Raw genomic sequence first — 16,396 nt, 5'->3', positions numbered from 1 at the left:
TGAATTCTGTGTCTCCCTCTCTCTCTGTCCCTTCCCTAGTCATACTCTGTCTCTCAAAAATAAATAAACATTGAAAAAAAATTTTTTTAGTATTTTATAACTTCAAAGATCGCTTGGCTGAACAAACACACCAAAATACTCAGTTCTGTACATGCAGAAGCAATGTAATGGCAACAGAGAAAGAGAACTAGCGAGAGGCAGGGAAAGGTTTTGAGAGAGAAAGAGACAGAAACAGAGACAAAATGAGAGAGAGAAAGAATATATTCACTTCTAGGACTCCAGGTCAAATAAATCAAACCAGATTACAGGGAAACAAGGTGATTCCTATCCCTCCACGAACCTTGTTCTATGCAGTTATTTTGGGAGCACTATGGCAACATTTTCCTGGTTATCCACAATAACATTGATGGCAAGCACTGAGCCCCCCACAGTGTGCACCAGGTCTATACTGGGTCCTTGCTGGGCACAGCTTCACTTAATCCTTAAAAGAAACCTACGAGGAAAAGTACTAGGGTCATCCATTTTATAGACGTGGTAACAGTTGGGGGTTAGTCAGATAACCTACTCACGCACCAGTATCATCCACTGACAGGACCCGGATCCAGGCCCGAGTCTGTGCGCGTTAGAGTCAAGTTGCCAACTACTAGGCCCTGCTGACCCATTCTATATTTGCGCCAGAGTTTGCTCTCCACGAAAGCTTTCCATCAGTCCTCAACTAAGAATACAGAGCCTTTATAAGTCTGCTCTCATTTCAAACACATTTAACAAAGAAAACTATTCTTCTGAACCGCCTGGGAAACTCCATTTTTCCTCTCTCTTCTCCCAGCGTAAAGTGGCATTTATTTGTGTACCTAGGAAGAACCAACCCAAACCTGCTCATTACAAGGGAAGGGAAGCCACATGTGCTAACTCTGGCTTTCAGCGTTATCATTGTATTTTTCTCCCCGGCTGCAAAAAGTAGAATTCTTTCAACAAAAACTTTCTATCTAAAAATAAAATCGTGGCAAACTCTGCAATTACACTTCTCAGTTGGAGACGTTTGCTTTCCACTCTATTTTCCCAAATGCAGAAGGAAGTCCAATTTACTGTCTGCTAATGGGTCACACCAAAGGCCCAAATGCAGCACAATGAACCGGAAAACCGAAGCTACGTAGGTGTGAATCACTGTGTGGTTGTTCCAGGAGGGCTGCGAGTAGCTTTATTTTAAGTCAAACATGCTACTTATCTCACCTGTCATTTGCACAGTGGGACCCTGATCAGGGTGTGCCAAACTCCAGCCCCAGGGCCATCAAATGATGCTGAGAGGCAGATGTTGGCCAGTTTCCCCCCTCTTGAGCCCACTCCCAAACCTTCCCCTTTCCTCTCTCTTCCCTTTGCTGTTCAGTGCCTCCCGATTATAGGGCCCCACCACGCTTATTGTGGAGTGCTGGATTGCTACTGTTACTTGGATTTACCAGAAAGGTTTCATGGGGCGCCTGGGTGGCTCAGTCGGTTAAGTGTCTGACCCCTGATTTCGGCTCAGGTCATGACGTCACAGTTCATGAGTTGCAGCTCCTTGTCAGTGCAGAGCTCACTTTGGATTCTCTCTCCCCCTTTCTCTCTGCCCCGCCCTTGCTTGCAGGCTCTCTCTCTGTCTCTCTCCAAATATATAAATAAAGAAATAAGCTTTAAAAAAAAGCTGCAGAAGGGCTCCTAGGTATTAAAGACTGATAACTCTTATTTTCTCAGCTGGTGGTTTCCACAAGACATTGTACTACCTTAAAGTTATACTCTTGTGAGAAGTACACCATTAACTGGGGTTGATACATACTTTTGGTAAGGGGATTTTACATCTAATTCATCAGGTTCTTTAAGGGACATGTATGAACACCTATGGGTGTTGGAGGGAATGACTAAGACAATTCTATGAGCTTTTAGAAAGTGTTTTACAATAATCCAAAGAGAATTTTAAAGCACTAGGAGCTGGGAGGAAGTCTTATCACGATTAGGAGTCTAGCCTAGAGAGAGGAAACAGAAGATTGGGACCAAATGGTACAAATGAATAAATGAACAGTCAGATGTCTAGAAATGGGTAAACATTTTCATAAATGATAATGAGAAGGAGGAGCCCGGTAAACTCTATGGCTTTGCAGATAACAACCCCCTACCTAGAAATGCCTAGTGGAATAAGTCACTGGACCTCCAGGAGAAGGCAAGCAAAGTTAACAGAAGAGCTTATGTGAAAAGTATATGCTATATACTATTCCATCATATCCCATTCCATCATGCAATATCAAAATTATGACCCAAGAAAGGGTCTTGAGAATCCTTAGAGATTATTTCCTGCAGATATTCAAGCCATCACAATGCTCTGGCTTAAAAGTGTCCTCAAGATGTGCACGGGATGGCTGATGTCACCAGGAAGCAGATCAGAAACCTAGCAACGGTTGTCATGTGTCTTTGTAGGAACACTGGTGTGCCCCTACGTAGACGACCAGGTGTAGTTTTGGTCATCGCCCCCACAGAGGGCTACAGTAAATCAAGAAATTATCCAGAGAAAGCCAATCAAAAATAGCAAGGGGGCAGAAGTAATAACAGAATAGCAACGATAATTATGGAGCCTATACACCAGCTACTATTCTAAGTGTTTTCCTTGTATTGATTCATTTAATCCCTCAACCATCTCATTTAGTAGTTCCTCTTATCAACCCATTGTACAGATGAGAAAACCGGGGATAGAGAGTTTAAGTAGACATGAAACTAACATTTGTACCCAGGCCATCCAGTGCCAGATTAACAGCTCTTAACTCGAGCTACTTGCAAAATGGGAAAAGACTGAACGAAATTCCATTCTGTTCTGCTGGGAGAGCAAAGGCTAAAAGTAATTCATCTAAGTTAATAAAACCAAGACAAGGCCTGATGGGGAAAACATGGACTTTCCACCAAAGTGCAGATTTTTAAAGTTAGGATGAAGTGAATTTCAGACAAAAGAAAAACAGCTTTGCACAGCAGAAGTACATTATAAGCTTGCATTTTCCTCAAGAATTGAGACTACAAATTCCAATAGACTCAGAAAGAGTGTTGGCCATTGATGATGCTGAGGGGAAACAGGTTTGTTCTGAGCTAACAGAGGATTCCTGTGCCTAAAGCCCAGAATTACCCTTGGTCGTTTTCTATTAGAGGCAGGCTATGGGGCTGGAGAAATGAGGGTCTTTCCCCGTGGGCAGAGCCTTTGTGTGATCACCCTTCCTGTGACTTGGGACTTCTACCACCTCCTTGCCAACTTCATCTCTAAGAAGCTCCAGCCCAGGACAGAAGACGGTGTGTGGGTGTGGCAAGCAGCTCTCCATCTGAAGTGACAGGAAGTGATGGCCGACTAATCCCAAGGGGCTGGGACCCGCGGCCGTCGTAAAATCTTGTACTGGGGTGGAGCTGGTGGAGCAGCAGAGCCACATCTCACCACTGATGACCTCTGTGCTACACATTCCCTCTGCCTGTTTCTCCAGTCCGTCCTGGAGAAAGCCAGTGGACAGACAGGGAAGGCCTTGGTGGTCTCCGGGAAGAGCGACGATCCTAACTTAGGCCTGGAAGTTTTCTGGCCTCTGCCTCTTTTTCTCTCCTGAGGCTTCGAATGCCTCCAGTTCCCCAGCTCATTGCCCCTCTGAGGACTCAGAAGAACATCACTAAGCACATCGGGCTCCATGCGCAGCCAGCCCTTTGGGCAATGGAGGGACTTGGGGGTAAAATCATTTCCAGTGCCTGCTGATCCGGCAGCTCCAGGGAACAAAGAACCCCCACTCTGGGGTGTGTGCACCTGCAGGAGACGGCCCAGGGAGCTGCACCGACTGCGGGGGTGCTGGAGGATGTAAGAAGGAAAAACAGAGACTTGGGAACACTAGGCTTGGTGAATGGGCTCCGTGGCGGGAGGCACTTGAAATATTAACTATTATTGAGTTGTTCAGTTTCGGAGGATTAAAGAGACACCCATGCTGACTCTCTTTAGCACAGTCTACACCAGGGAAATCAGCCTCCCCCGTCAGCCACAGACATTTTACCACTTGCCCGAGAGGTGGAACAGAGGCAATCTCTGCTTCTACTCACCTACGCAGTTATCGCAAAGGCTACAATGAGAGGCACGAGGGGGCCGGAAAATCTTGCAGGTGAAACAATATTTAAGTTTCACAGTCTGGCCATTGATGATGACTTCTTTGGTTCTGGGAGGTGGGCGGTACCCCCCTGAACTGGTGCCGTTTGCGATATCTGTGGACAAAAGAAGAAAAAGAGTGCAAGCCCTTAATATAATCACTTATCGGCTGCAGGCTCCCACCCCTAGGAGGCCTGGAGTCTGCACTTCCAAGGGCAGCAGCCACACCTGGCCTTTCTGGGAGGCACCCGACGCCAGACACGCAAGAGGACCTGCCGTCCCACCGCCTTCCAGCTCCTGGCCAGGGCTGAGGCTGCCCAAAATAGTTCACACAGGCAGTGGCCACGTGACTGAGTTCTGGCCAATGAGGTTCGAGCACACATGGCCAGGCCCAGCCAATGGGTCTCTCCCGCGGAGACCCGCCCACTCTTTCCTCTCCCCGCACGGTCGCTGGGGAACCAAAAATTGGGGACCCTGAATGTGCGGCGGAGGGCTGCCTCTCCCATCTCTTCACCCTCCATACTGCTACATGGACACCAAATTCCCAGTGTTAAATTTCTGAAGGTCTGGGTTTTGTTACAGCAGCTAGTGCTGCCCTAATTAACACAGTGGGGGATACTGACATCAAGATCCTTCTCTGATGGTACATTCCAAATCCAGCTTAAGAATCTCCCACCTTGCACACTGGCCTCCTCAAAAATACCAGGTATTGGGTGAGGAGAATATATAATACATATGTATATATATGTGTGTGTGAGTGTGTGTGTGTGTATATAAACATACATATATATATTCAAAATATATATATACACATATATATTCAAAATAGATATATTTAAATATATATTTAAAAAATAATCTCTATATTTTGTTTATTGGCTGACCAGCATCTTTCATTATCTTCTAGAACCAGTTTTTTAAATGTTGAAAAAAATACAAATATATATTTTTTTAATTAAAAAAATTTTTTTAATGTTTATTTATTTTTGAGACAATGCGAGAGACAGAGTGCAAGCAGTGGAGGGGCAGACAGAGGGAGACACAGAATCTGAAGTGGGCTCCAGGCTCTGAGCTGTCAGCACATAGGCCGACACGGGGCTCAAACTCACGAACTATGAGATCATGACCTGAGCGGAAGTCGGACGCTTAACGACTGAGCCATTCAGGCGCCCCTGTATTTTTTTTTAAAGTTTCATTGTATCTTACAAATCTGGTTCTTGTCTCTGAGTTCACATTAGAACCACCCAAGGAGCTTTCTAAATTCCCCTAATGGATGGACCCTGCCACAGACCCATTAAATCAGAATGGAGCCCCTGGGGTGATTGTAAAGTGCTGGAGGGTTGAGAACCCCTGCTCTACAGGAAGGTAAAACATCCAGTTTTATTCTCCTCTAGGCCCCTCACAGCCCTGTGAGCCCTGTCAGGAAGAATTGGGGCAGCTGCCTGTGCAGCCCAGCACAGGAGGCCATGGGGGGATGGAGAGTAGCAAGACTACCTAAGGGCTTCGCCCAGACACTGCAGCAGATAAACAGCTAGAGCAGACCCTAGGGGCTGGAGGAAATCTTGGGAAACTTCATGGTGGTCTCGAAACAGAGCTGGTAACTTTAAAGGTAGCTGTATTTTACTTCACACACACTGAAAGGTCACACTATTTTGCAATAGTTGCGACATGTGATACATTTCCCAAATGGTATGAGTCCCAACACCCACGGCGGCCCCCACAAACAGCCTGGGCAGGAGTTACGGGAAGAGCTTCCAAAACTCCTGATATTTCAGTCCTGCCCTCAGGGAGGCTGATTTCATTGGTGGGGGTACAGTCTGGCATGGGGTCGAAGAAACTCCTGAGGTATGGTGATATCTGCAGAACTGCACTTTCTTCCTGCCTCCCTGCTCCGACAGAATCCACCACTCACGCGTCATGATTTCAGGGGCCCTTCACCCTTCACCCCAATCTTCTTTAACAGGAGAACGGAGGCCTGAAAATCTGCCCCTTGCCCTTTGGCCTAAGTTTGGTATTTGTAAAAATACCAACCCAAGTGGTAGAGAGGGAGCATTGTGAGTGGTTATCAGCCATTTTCTATTCATGGAAAATTAAAGTTCTACAAGCAGGTTCTAGAAGGAAAGGATAGAGAGTTCAAGAACACCTGAGGGAGACAAGGCGGTGTAGAGGGCAGGGAAATGGGAAGACTAAGGAGCAGCCTTCCACTTTACCTCTTTGCTGAGGACAACTCTTCTACTTAGAATAATAATTAAACAGCCACGGAGCCATCCCAAAGACCCTGGGTGGCCTTGCCAAGCAGGATACCCTCTCTTGGCATGTGCCCCACTGTCCTGGCACCCCGGTGGCTGCCCTATCAAACCTCTCAATGGGTTCTGTAATAAGGAGAAAACAAAGAGAGGACATGGCTATGTACTTCCCTAGCCATCAGGGTAAAAATAACTTGCTTTGAATACATCAAAGATAAGGTCAGCTCTCTAGAGATTGTGCCAACTGGGTGCCTAAATTAATTATGACTTGGTGCTTCACTAGCCTTCTATCAGCCATGATATCTACTGTATCCATTTAGCTCTTGAAAACATGGGTAGAAAAACTAGAAAGCCAGATACATGTGTAAAAATAATAACCCAGGGGCTCCTGAGTAGCCCAGTCATTTAAACGTCCAACTTTGGCTCAGGTCATGATCTTGCGGTTCATGAGTTCGAGCCCCGCCTCAGGCTCTGTGCTGACAGCTCAGAGCCTGGAGCCCGCTTCAGATTCTGTGTCTCCCTCTCTCTCTGCCTCTCTCTCTCTTTTATATTTAAAAATAAATATTTAACATTTAAAAAAAATTTAAAAAATGGAAATAATAATCCAATCAGCAGTATTTGTGTTAATTTAATCAGAAAAGTTGAAAGACTGAATTGTCACAGAAAGTGTCTTAAAATGCCGGGATGACCATCTTCTCCACACTCAAATGACTAAAATAGCCTAGTCTGAGTAGCAGGGCCTTGGAAAAGTACCCGCTAGCACGTGATCCTGTTGTTCCAAAGTACATTTTTGAAAGGTTAAACATTTGATACAATGTGAAGTGAAGGTTAAATTCAACAGACGTGAAAAATTGAGGCTTAAGAAATTAAGCCAAATCTGAAAACTCTTTGACTAAACATCTGGAGAACTTTTCATGTCAAAGAAACTGAAGAATCGGAAGACCTAGATTCAGGACCCAACTGTGCCATTGAAGTGACTGAAGTGACTGAAGATCCACATAACTGAAAAAAAAAAAGTCAGCTGGTATTTAGAACCTATGGTTCACCCTTGAACGATGTTGGGGTTGGGGGGCTGACCCCTTACACAGTTGAAAATCCAAGTATAACTTTTGACGCCCCCCAAAACATAACTACCATTAGCCTATTATTGACCAGAAGCCTTACCAATCACATCAAGTTGATTAAGACATATTTTGTATATTATATTCATTATATACAGTATTCTTACTGTATATAATATAGTACATTATACTCTCTATATACTGTATATAGCACACAGTATTATATATACTGCATATATAATTATATACATTATATAATGTACAGTATATATAATACTGTATATAATATTTTCTTACTGTATATAATATACTGTGTATACTAAAGTAAGCTAGAGAAAAGAAAATGTTATTAAGAAAATCATAAGGAAGAAAGAATACATTTACGGTACTGTTCTGTATTTATTGGAAAAACCTGCATATATAAGTGACCCCGTGCAGTACGAACCTGTCTTATTTGAGGGTCAATTGTATTTAAGTAAAATACTGTGACAGAGGCCATAGAGGACTCATAAACGAACAAACACAGACAAGGGGAGAAGTCAGCAAGGGGTCCTGCTGGGCTGTCTGTTGGGCAGGGAGTCTCCTGGCCAGTCTGGCCATCCCATTCCCTCAGAGCCGGCTTTCTAGATGGAAGTCTAACAAAACCCTCCCACGGGCCTCCCATGGGCCACACATGGTCTTTCATGCACCTGGCCCTTCTCTTGACGTCCGGTCTTACACAGAGCCTGGGTCAGAGCACAGTGGCCTCCTTGTGCCCCCCGAGCAGGCTGCTGTTTTGTACTTCCAGGCACAAAGCCTTCTCCCCTGGGGCCTCCCTTTCATGCTATCTGCGTAGATACCCTTCAGTCTTCAAGGACCAGTTCAAGCTTCTCTTGCAGAAACGCTTTGTAAGCTGAGCTGTTTCCTCCTTTGGACTTTCACCATATGATTCGTTTATATGTATATTATTTTCAATCACTAGACCATGCTGTGCTTTCAGGTACCAGTCCTGTGCTGGGAGCAGGGGGAGACTTGTTCTCTGCTGGTGATGTTCACAGGCTGGAGGGAAGACCTGGGACCTCGCTAGTGCAGCCACGGCAAGGATCTGCTTTTGTGTCTTCCCCCAGGGGCTGCTGCAGCTCAGGGACCATGCCTTCCCTCTTTCATGTTCCCACTGTCCAGCAGAGGTTCTGGCACACAGTAGGTCTTCAAGAGGTGCATGCTGAACGGGAAGGCCAGTAGTCCCGACAGGTGGGGACGAAGGATGCCTGGACGCACAGGACTGGCGTCCTCCACACCCGTGCGTCAGCCAGAGGCCACTGTCCTTTGTCCTCTGAGCCAGTGACACTTCCCTCCCTGGGAACGCCTCTCTCAAGATCTTCCTGAGGCTGTTACTCTTCTTAAACGTGTCCACGGCCACTGCTGGCCCAGTGACCCATCTCACACAGCTAGTCTGCATATGCGCCCCCAGAGAGGGCCGGGCAACATGGGCAGCTGAATACCTCAGGGCACCCCAAAGTGGCTGTTTCTTTCACATAATAAATTCAACAGCCACCCCAGCCAGCAGCTTTGGGCATGCCTGCATCCAGGGTAGATGTGAATGATTGGGCCTTGAAACCCAGGGCTTCAAATACCCACCTGAGCACAAAGAAAGTTTCTCCTCAACGTGCAGACTGACGCCAATGGCTGGTCATAAAATCCGTTCCTCGTCCCTGGAGATGACGTACACCCGTGGCCCACGTCACAGGGCACGGAAGGTGGCGTTCCTGTTCTAATCCTCAATTACTCTGTTTTTTTGGTTTTGGTCTTCGTCGTTGGCAACAATTGTGCCCTCCGCTTCGGAGAACTGCTCTTTGTGGTTTAAGTACAGACGCCGAAAAAGGATAATTGAAGTCTGCAATATCTAACGGTTAAAGAACACTAGAATTTGTGTGTGTGTGGGGGGGAAACCTCTAACAGTACTGCAAGTTTATATGAGTCAGTATTTCTTAAGGACATTTTTATATACGAGCATTCTGAAAGCAAACTTAAGAGCTTGAAATGGTCTTTTTCTCTTTAAAACTCCCCCTCCTTGCAAATTGTTGGTAGCTGTTGGGGTGGAGGCAGAAAGAGTAACAGAGTCTCCATCTGGCATGAACCTCACAGTCAGCAAAGAACGAGGGGATCTGGGGAGTCGGGGAGGGGCCGTGCAGTGTGATGTAGGCACACACAACTGCCTGTTGACTAAGTTTTTCACTCAGAGAGAAGTCCTGGGCTTACCAGAGCCTTTAGTAAGTTGTTTGTTCGCGCATGCCTCTTTCAAAGCCACTCTCCGAAGTCTTGCTCCTTTCTTGAAGGAATAATAAATAGGGCACTCATAGCCTGAGCGACCCACTTGTCTACTGTCTTATTGATTCCTGCTCCAAATTCAGGGAGAAAACTGTTGAACCTTTAAAACCGCTGACCTTTACCACATAAAGCGAGTGAACTCTGCTTTCTTAAAATGCAAAGGGAAATATCCGGACTTACGAAAGATGTACATTAAGGTGCTTTTCCTTTTCCAAAAGGATTTGGAACAGTGGGATTCCCTGGTGCATTGAAGTTTCATGATGAGTCACCACTAACAGTGTCTTCCCGAGAGGGAGGAACCTCTGCTAACGAATGTTTGACTAGGATGAGGACACACTGCACTAGGATGCAAGTCGTAGGGGAAGTGAGATTTGCTTTATACTCAGATCTTCACGACCCTGTCCGCTGCGTGGCTGGAGGACAGCCGTAAGTTCAAATGCATCTGAAATTTCATAAGGCTCATGTCATTGGTGCTTTGCAGCATTTGGGACACAGACTACCCAACCTCGAAATGGTTACCTCTCAGGACGGAAAATGGCTGAGAGCCAATCAACACAGGCTCTTGGCTAACAGTCTGTAAACTTCCAAGCCCATAGGAAAATATTAAGATGATGAAATCTGAGACAACTCAACTATTAAACTGTTAGGGGTGAAAGGGAGAGCAAATTCTGATCTGTCCACAGACATTGGTTAGGTTTCCACTTGAGGGTAAAATGTGAATCTTTTCTCACCAATATATTGGATGGCAGCAGCTTTGCCTCCATAAATGCTTATATACAAATGTGCATTTGAAGGCTCATGAAGGGGTGAGATTCCCCAGCCCTCTCCCACCAGCTGAACGCTTTGCTCTGTCAGTTTGTCTTACATGTTTGTCTTCGAGGGCTAAAACTGATGCCTGAGGTGAGGCTCGTGCATGTGGTTTCAATCCTGAGCCACGCGGACGGGCAGACAGGGGAGGGCCCTCTGCTTAGAGGGGCACACGTCAAAGAGGACCGGAGGAAGGACAGGGGCCAGGAGCAGGAGAAGAAGAAAAGCAGACGTGGGGAAGCCACAGGCAGGCGTGGGCCCCACGTGGGATGGAAGGAGTCCTACTAGCAACGCAAGACATAAGGCATTCGGGGCCCAGCTCGTCTTTCCCGGTCCCTTCACTCACTAATCCAACGTCTCCGAGTGTGGCAGGCACTCTGGTGGACAACACGGACCTGGCTCCTGCCTTCAGGGCGTTTACAGCCTAGTGGAGGAGACAGATATTAAGTAAGTAAACACACAACTAAATGCGTCATTGCGCATCGTGTTCTTTCGAGTCAGAGAAGCAGGGAACTCCGCTTGGTGTGAGGATCCTTCCCAGAAGAAAGAGCATTGGAACCAGGATCTGAGAGAGGATGGAGCAGGGCTTCCTTAGGCAGCGCCTGTGCACGCGTGCGTAAGCGTGCATGCACGCTGGGAGTGAGGAGCGAGGCATTTCAGACAGAGGGAGTGACTTGTGTCCTGGCCCCAGGACAGGAAGCAGATGGTACATCCAAGAACTGCAGGCAGGTTAGTGTGACCAGAACACAGAGAATGGGAGACGGTCAGAGAGGAAGACGGCAGGGGCTAGATCACACAGAGCCCTGGAGTCATGTTGGGGATGTTGGTGTTCATCCTCAGCGTCCCAGAGGTGGGCTGGGGACAGAGGGAAGCAAGACGGCCAGTTAGCAGGGATTTGGAATACGAGCCAGAGATGATGGTAGCTCAAAATAGGGTGGTGGCTGTGGCGATGGAGAGAAGTAGACACATTCTAGAAACGTGAAAATGGTAACATCAGTTATTAGCGGATGTGGTAAATGAGAGACAGGTGGGTGTCCGGGATGAGTCTCGGGCTCTGGATGGTGCAAGGGGGGGCACTGTGGCAGCGTCCTGAAGCAGACGGCAGCACTTGTGAAGGTGCAGCGAGGGAAGGAGGGGAGGGAGGAGATTGCCTGCGGGTACTGAGTGTGAGGAAATATCTTGCAGGCCTGTGCACACACAGAGCAGGACCTGAGAGGAAGGGCCTAGGCTGGAGATAAATGTCCCCTGGCTTCTGAAGTCATCAGGAGGTGCGGGGCCAAGGGCTGAGCCCCAAGCCACTCCCACATTTAGAAACAAGGAGCACTGGAGAGGCAGAAGGAGGGCACAGTGTCACTGAGTCATGTAGTCTGCTTTAAACACATCCGGAAAACCCCAACACTGGAGTCCCTCTGGGGGACTGGTGCATCGGCACAGCAAAGAGGCTAAGGAATAAAAAAGTGCAAAGAAAACCCAGGGTTTCCCCAATGAACTTGGTCCTCATACCTTCCAAGGATACTCCCATCCTGTGGGACAAGGAGCGTCCTGTGGTCCCCTAGCACGGAACATGCTGGTGTAGAAGGAGGATTGCCTGGTGGGGCAATCGGGGTTTCCTCTGGACAAAGGGGACACGGCTGTGACTGTGCTCGGAGTGGATGCTGGGGTGGAGCAGGAAGGAACCGCACTCTCTCGGGGCTGGACAGAGAACACTGGAAACAAAGCTCAGCCAGGATGGGCGGCGGGCGAAGGGATGAAGCCACCACGCTCCAATGCCCGGACTGCGGGCAGAGAGATGGAAAGGCCCGGGGCTAGGCACAGTGTGTCCGCTGGCTTGCCCTCAAATGGGTAGAATCATGGAAGGAGGCAGAGTCCTGGAGAGGGAACCTTCCTGCAGGGATGGAGAGGGCAGTGGTGGGGGAACTACTACAGACTCCTGGGGATGGGGATCTGACGGGGTGATGCATGTGCATGGTTCCCACTCACAGGTCTTCCCTAAGCCCCTCACCGGCATCTTAAGTGGTGGGAACAATTAAAGGGCGGGGGTAGTGGCAGGCTAAGAAAGGGGGAAATGGTGCATTGGAGACAATAAACCCATGGTTCACAAAGTGGCTCAGCCTTGACCTTGCCTCTCCTGCATGTGCAGCTGGGTTTGGTCACAGGAGGTAATTTTACATAGAGACCACAGAGGCTTTAGGCTTACTCTGGATTTGGTCATCAAAGGGCTCATAGGATGGACCTCCTTTAGGAGAAAACTTGGTGAAGGAGAAAGCATTTGTCAGATGAGAACCTGAACAGGTACTCCTAAGCCACATGAGAACCCTACCACTTAAGGCTTTTAACCAAGAACTGAGAAAAACACAATGAAATATTTGTAGAGAATTGGGCAAGGCAACCTTTGTCTGCTTAACAGAGAGGAGAAAAAGGAAACCTCAGAGAAAGAGGTTCCTGTGCTACTCAGTACTAGCTTCATTCATTCATTCATTCATTCATTCATTCATTCTTTTCAGATATCTATTAGGCACCTACCACGTGCTGAGCAGTCTTCTAGGGGCCCTGGATACAGTGGTGAATAAGCTAAGCCCTCTGTCCTTTCGTGGCCTACCCTCTAGGAAGGGCAGATAAGCCCAGAGTGTGGACCTTTACGAGTACAAACAAATCACATTTACTAACAGATCTTAAATGGGGCTGATGATCGAGGTCATCTAGGGCAGTGATTCTCAAACGGGGGTGATTTGGGGCCCCAGGAAAAATCTGGCTGAGTCCAAAATGTCTGGAGGTGGCAGGAGGGAATAAGTTAAGCCCGCAGATGCTGCTAAACATCCCATAATGCACAGGAGAGCCCCCACAGCAAAGACTTACCCAGCCCAAGATATCAGTAAGTGCCAAGGATGAGAAATCTTAGCCTGGGGCCTTGCTACTCAAAGTGTGTTCTGTGGACCAGCAGTACCAGCATCGCTGGGAAGCTCATCGGAAAGGAATAATCCCAGGTGGTTCAGATGCACGTGACAGTTGGAGAAGCATTGCCGAGATGCAAACCCTTGTTAGCAAGCAGGACAAAAGCCCAGCGGAGTCCCTGCTCGCAGGTTAGGTACTCTGACAACCATCACCTGTGAAGGTTTGCTTACTTGGGAGGCTTTTAAAATGCAGAGATTCCTTACTTCTGAAGATTCTCAGGCCCACAGGGTAGGGTCTAACAATCAGTACTTCTAGAAAAGCTCCCTGTCTATATCTGATGGTGAGGCCTGGGATCCATAGCAAACACGACACAGATAAGAGCTAAACCCTCAGCATGAGTTTTTATATCACTGGCTGGAGAATCTCAGCAGCTGGCCTGGGATGCTGGAGAGAGAGATGTGTGCCATTTATAAAGATGCCAATGTTACTCAAAGAGCTGATGTTATCTCTTTAGTGATGGAAAATGGAAAGTCGGTCTGATGAAATGGCCAGGCCAAGTTTTCAAACCGCCCATTTTTCTTGTATTTATAACAGTGTAACTTTTTAAAAAAAATTTTAATGTTTATTTATTTTTGAGAGAGAGAGAGAGACAGAGTACAAGTGGGAGAGGGGCAGAGAGAGAGGTGGAGGGAGACACAGAATCCGAAGCAGGCTCCAGGCTCTGGACTGTCAGCACAGAGCCTGACGCGGGGCTCGAACTCACAAACCGCGAGATCATGACCTGAGCCGAAGTCGGTCTCTCATCCGACTGAGCCACCCAGGCGCCCCAGCAGTGTAACTTTTTGTTTGAAGACAATCTTCAAAGAACTGGAATATCCCAAACAGACAAGAATGAAGTGACTCTGGTTTACATGGATGGGCCCTGCTTGTTTCATGCTCTGGTTCCAGGGGACAGTTTGAAAAATATCGTGAAAGACAACAGCTACAGCCTAGAGTGGAAGCCAATTTTAGGTAAGTAAGGCCCTGTTAAAGGAGAGATACTCGATGTGAGTATGCTCTCATCGAGTTAAGGAGATGGCTGTGAGTGTGAATTGTAAGTGTGACCATGGAGTGGTAAACATCGATCTTCGTCCTGTTGCAGAAGTAATTCCATGAGTATAAGCCCAAATATTCCTAAAAATAGTTCTGAAGCACATGTTCCAGAAAATCGGAGCATAGGATGTGGCATTGGTGAGGAGTGTGATTTTTTTATCTGGTGGAGAAAACAGGCCTCGGTTTCTCCACATTTAAACTATGATAATTTGAGCACCCATAGTTCAGGGGCATTGTGATTCATTGAAGGACCTTGAAGTGTCAGATGCTATGATGTTCATAGCTATCAAAACTTCTCTTTTGGGGGCCTGCCCAGATCCTCTGGGGCTGTATATCTATATCTATATCTGTATCACTAATTAATGCAATTAAAGACACAAGAAAAAGAAAGTGCTTAGTAGCTATGACCTTTTTAGTTTAACTGAGTTAATCCAAAACATTATAGCAAAATGAAAATTAATGACTATCTTATTTTTTGCATGCTTTTTTTTTTTTCCTGCACAGATGCCAAAGCCTTGCCCTTAAATGTAAAAGGAATAAAGGTCACTTTGTCCTTACCAGGTTTTAATTTCTCTCAGATTTTTGTCTAAGTTCTCTGAGCGCACGCGCGCACACACACACACACACACACACACACACACACACACTTGCTGTGCTGCATAAATGAGTATCAGTCCTTTAATTGAAGGCCAAAGGTAGAAATACTTGTGTGTGTTTCTACTCGACGGGACAGAGCTTCTGCGTAACTACGAAACACTGTACAGTGATAGAGCTCAGTCTGGGTTGTCAGCGTTTGCAGTTTTATGTGACAGGGAGGTGAGAACGAGGTAAAAAGGGGGGCACGGGACACCATGCAAGGGCAGGGCTGCACTTCCTCATTATCCCTAGGAAAACCTGGCATGCTTTTATTAGGGTTTGAATAGCACTAATATGAGGGCATTAGCAAGGAGCAGCTTAGATCTCATTCGGTACAGTAATACGATTTTATCTTTAGCACCAAGAAAAAGAGAATTAAGGATACCACTGTAGCATGAGAGAACGCTACTTAGAAATGCACTATAGGGGCGCCTGGGTGGCTCAGTCGGTTGAGCGTCCGACTTCAGCTCAGGTCACGATCTCATGGTCCGTGAATTCGAGCCCCGTGTCGGGCTCTGGGCTGATGGCTCAGAGCCTGGAGCCTGTTTCAGATTCTGTGTCTCCCTCTCTCTGTCCCTCCCCCGTTCATGCTCTGTCTCTCTCTGTCTCAAAAATAAATAAATGTTAAAAAAAAAATTAAAAAAAAAAAAAAGAAATGTACTATATACTTTAACGGAAAACATGCCCACCTATGGTGGTACTATACTGTTTTCTCTTTTGCCTCTAATCAATACTGATTGGCAAAATTAATAAGAATCTCCAATAAGATCACTAGTATAAATCTATATGTGGGTAGATATATCTATTATTTATATATAAATAATATTAGCAATAACCAGTTGGTAACTATAAAGGGATAAAATCCCATTTACTTCAGAAAAAGTAATCACAAAACTCTAGGAATAAACCTAACCCCCCCAAAAAAATGGTTGATAGGTTTCAAATGCAGAACCCTATAAAACAACATAGAGACTTTAAGGAGATTTTGAAAAAGCACAGAGGAGCATTCCACATCCTGGAATGCAAGATTCTGTATTTTAAATATGTCAGTTCTCAGATTACCTCATGCATCTATTCCAGTGCCAATAAAAATTCCAATGTGATTTGGGGAAATTTTGACAAACTGGAAAAAATGATTCTAAGCTTCATTTGGAAGAATAAACAGGTGAGAATATTTGCAAAAGTAAAAAAAAAAAAAAAAAAAAGATGAGGGGAAATAATCATCCCAGGAA

General features: G+C 46.4%; 1 protein-coding gene across 4 annotated transcripts in view; it reads right to left on the bottom strand.

The window, feature by feature from the left end:
* LOC102972920 (palmitoyltransferase ZDHHC14) overlaps nt 1-16,396 on the bottom strand; it is a 532,612-nt gene that overhangs the window by 314,361 nt on the left and 201,855 nt on the right. For 3 of the 4 annotated variants that reach the window (XM_042987395.1, XM_042987404.1, XM_042987405.1), the window contains exon 3: nt 4,081-4,239. In XM_042987395.1, coding sequence (XP_042843329.1) covers nt 4,081-4,239 — 159 coding nt within the window. Of the gene's footprint in view, nt 1-4,080; nt 4,240-4,351; nt 4,495-16,396 lie in introns of those variants that run through there. The other variant, XM_042987396.1, reaches the window with a different exon arrangement.

Source organism: Panthera tigris, chromosome B2 (assembly GCF_018350195.1).
Source record: "Panthera tigris isolate Pti1 chromosome B2, P.tigris_Pti1_mat1.1, whole genome shotgun sequence".
NCBI lineage: Eukaryota > Metazoa > Chordata > Mammalia > Carnivora > Felidae > Panthera > Panthera tigris.
This window is presented reverse-complemented; position numbering and strand designations above follow the sequence as displayed.